General features: G+C 54.2%; 1 protein-coding gene across 1 annotated transcript in view; it reads left to right on the top strand.

Annotated features, from left to right (window-relative positions):
* Positions 1 to 1,919: 1,919 nt before the first annotated feature.
* The window catches only part of TFAP2A (transcription factor AP-2 alpha (activating enhancer binding protein 2 alpha)), a 14,768-nt gene continuing 14,524 nt past the window's right edge, over positions 1,920 to 2,163 (top strand). The window contains exon 1 of the mRNA XM_014940778.1: positions 1,920 to 2,017. Within this exon, the coding sequence (XP_014796264.1) occupies positions 1,920 to 2,017 (98 nt within the window). The remainder of the gene's footprint in view (positions 2,018 to 2,163) is intronic.

Here is a 2,163-nt window from a genome sequence, read left to right as displayed (position 1 = left end):
GGGAAAGGGGGAAGAGGAGGAGAGGATGGTTTCATGGCGAGCTCCAAACACTTTGCAGATGAAGGGACGGTCGCCTTTTTGATTTCGTTGGCCACTCTCCTCCCCGCTGGCAGGCAGGGCCACGCTGTGTGTGTGTGTGTGTGTCCCGGGCCGGGGCTCGGAGGGTTAGAGAAAGCTGATTTTTTTTTTATTTATTTTTTTATTTTTAATTTTGTGCTCGTGGGTCCTTTCTACCTGTGTCCATCGCTGCAGGTTGTTGTGGTGCTGGCGAGCAATTGGGCTGTTGTTGATATGCTAATGAGGCGATTAGGCTTGCGGGTGAAGAGCTGGGAAAAAGGGAAAAGTTTCCACCATTAGAGGGAGATCTCCGAGCGCGGACGGGAGCGCAGCAAGAGCCTCCGCCAGCCGCGCTCCCCACGCCGCCCCGCCGCCGCCACCGTAGGGAAAGGCAGGGAGAACCCCATCCTCTTTCTCTCTCTCACGCCAATCCATGAAAATGCTTTGGAAACTGACGGATAATATCAAGTATGAGGAATGTGAGGTAAGCGCTTCCCCCGGCCCGGGCAGAGCTTCCCGGCCCCGCAAACTGCGAGCATCCCTCCGTCTCTCAATTTTCGTTTAGGAAAAACTTCTGCTCCTTCGTCAGGCTTCCTTGCGGTCCTGCAGCTGGAGAGGGGCTGGGGTCCTTCCCCAGGAACTTGGGGGGCTTGTGGAAAAGCCGGCTTGGTCAGAAGTTGTACGAGGAAAGGCAAAGAGGATCCAGCAGCAGCTTGGTCTATAGGTAGATCCTCCGTAGATAAGGCTCTGTAGGATGCTACAACTCATCCATATGGATGGTTGGATGGATGAATGGACGGATGAATGAATGAATGAAAGGGCAAAGAGACAAAGGGAAGGGAACTATCCTTACACGCCAGGTACCCGAGGCATCCCAATAAATTGGCTCAGGACCGACGCTTAAATTCAGCCTTTTCGATGCAGCTGCGAGTTGATTATACCGAGCTGCACGAATTTGCAGGGGTCAGCAGCTCAACCGAAATCACGGCTTTGGGAGCGGTGTTCCCCCAGCCTCCTAATTTTTCAGGGCCACACTTCCACGGCTTTGAGCAGTAATATTTTAACCGCCTGAAAAAAAAATAATAATAATTTACAAGCCACCTAATTTGGTTTTGGAGCCGTTCGGCGCAGATTGTGTGCGCGCATCTCCGTGTCTGTGTGTGCATCCCTACTTTTTTAAAAAAAAAAAAAAAAAAAAAGGAAAAGCAGAGGAAAAAAGAAGAGCGATGCCCAGGACCCATGCTTAGTCTCAACCCAACGAATACTATTGTCACCCGTTCCGCAAAAGTTGGCTGCGCTGTGCGTTTGAACCGCGCAATAAAGGACTCCACTTTGCAAATGAATGCGGTGATTTGGTGGTGACCCCACGCGGGAAGGTCCCCCCCAGCCTCGGCGGAGCCTCGCCGACCTGCATGTGTGGGGCGAAGGGGGGGGTGGGGATGGGGGCCACGCTCCCATCCGAGCCCTGCCGCTGCTTTGGGCGATGCTGTAGCTCAGGAGCGGGACCGAGGACTCGCCGCCGAATAAACCATTTGGTGGTTGATGTCCTGGGATGGAGGAGTTTGGGGTAAAGCTGTCTCCCGGGGCGGGAGCTGAGCTCTTAGAGCTACTCTCGCCGGAGGATGTTTGATTTCTAAGAATGAGGTGTCAGGGGTGCTTTTTGTGATTTATTTGATTTTTTTTTAATTTTTTTTTTTTTTTTTAAGACGGAAGAAAAAATAGCCTGCATTCCTCAGCTGGATTTCGGGAGGAAAGCGTGTCTCTCCCCCCTCCCTCCTCCCTAGGATGGGTGTTTGAGGGCTCACACACACACGTGCGAGAGTGTGGATTTCCCCGCAAAGGGCTTTTGTCGCCTTGCGCGGATGGGACTCGGCCCCGAGTTGTTGCCGAAGGCGGGCACGGAGCAGCGGGCACGTCCGTTCCGCCGGAGCCCCGCCGCCTTCGGTGCGGGCGGGTGCGGGTGCGTGCGGTTGGCTCCCCGCGTTTTTCCCCGGCAGCGAGATGATGGAAAAGAGAGTGGCTATGCCAGGGGGACACCTGCCTTTAAATGGATTGGGGGGGGGGGGGGGGAAAGAAAAAAAAAGGGGAGTAAAAACAGGGGGGGCG

The sequence above is a fragment of the Calidris pugnax genome, unplaced genomic scaffold (genome assembly GCF_001431845.1).
Source record: "Calidris pugnax isolate Ruff unplaced genomic scaffold, ASM143184v1 scaffold8, whole genome shotgun sequence".
Lineage (NCBI taxonomy): Eukaryota > Metazoa > Chordata > Aves > Charadriiformes > Scolopacidae > Calidris > Calidris pugnax.
Note: the sequence above shows the minus strand (reverse complement) of the source record. Positions and strands in the feature narration are given on the sequence as shown.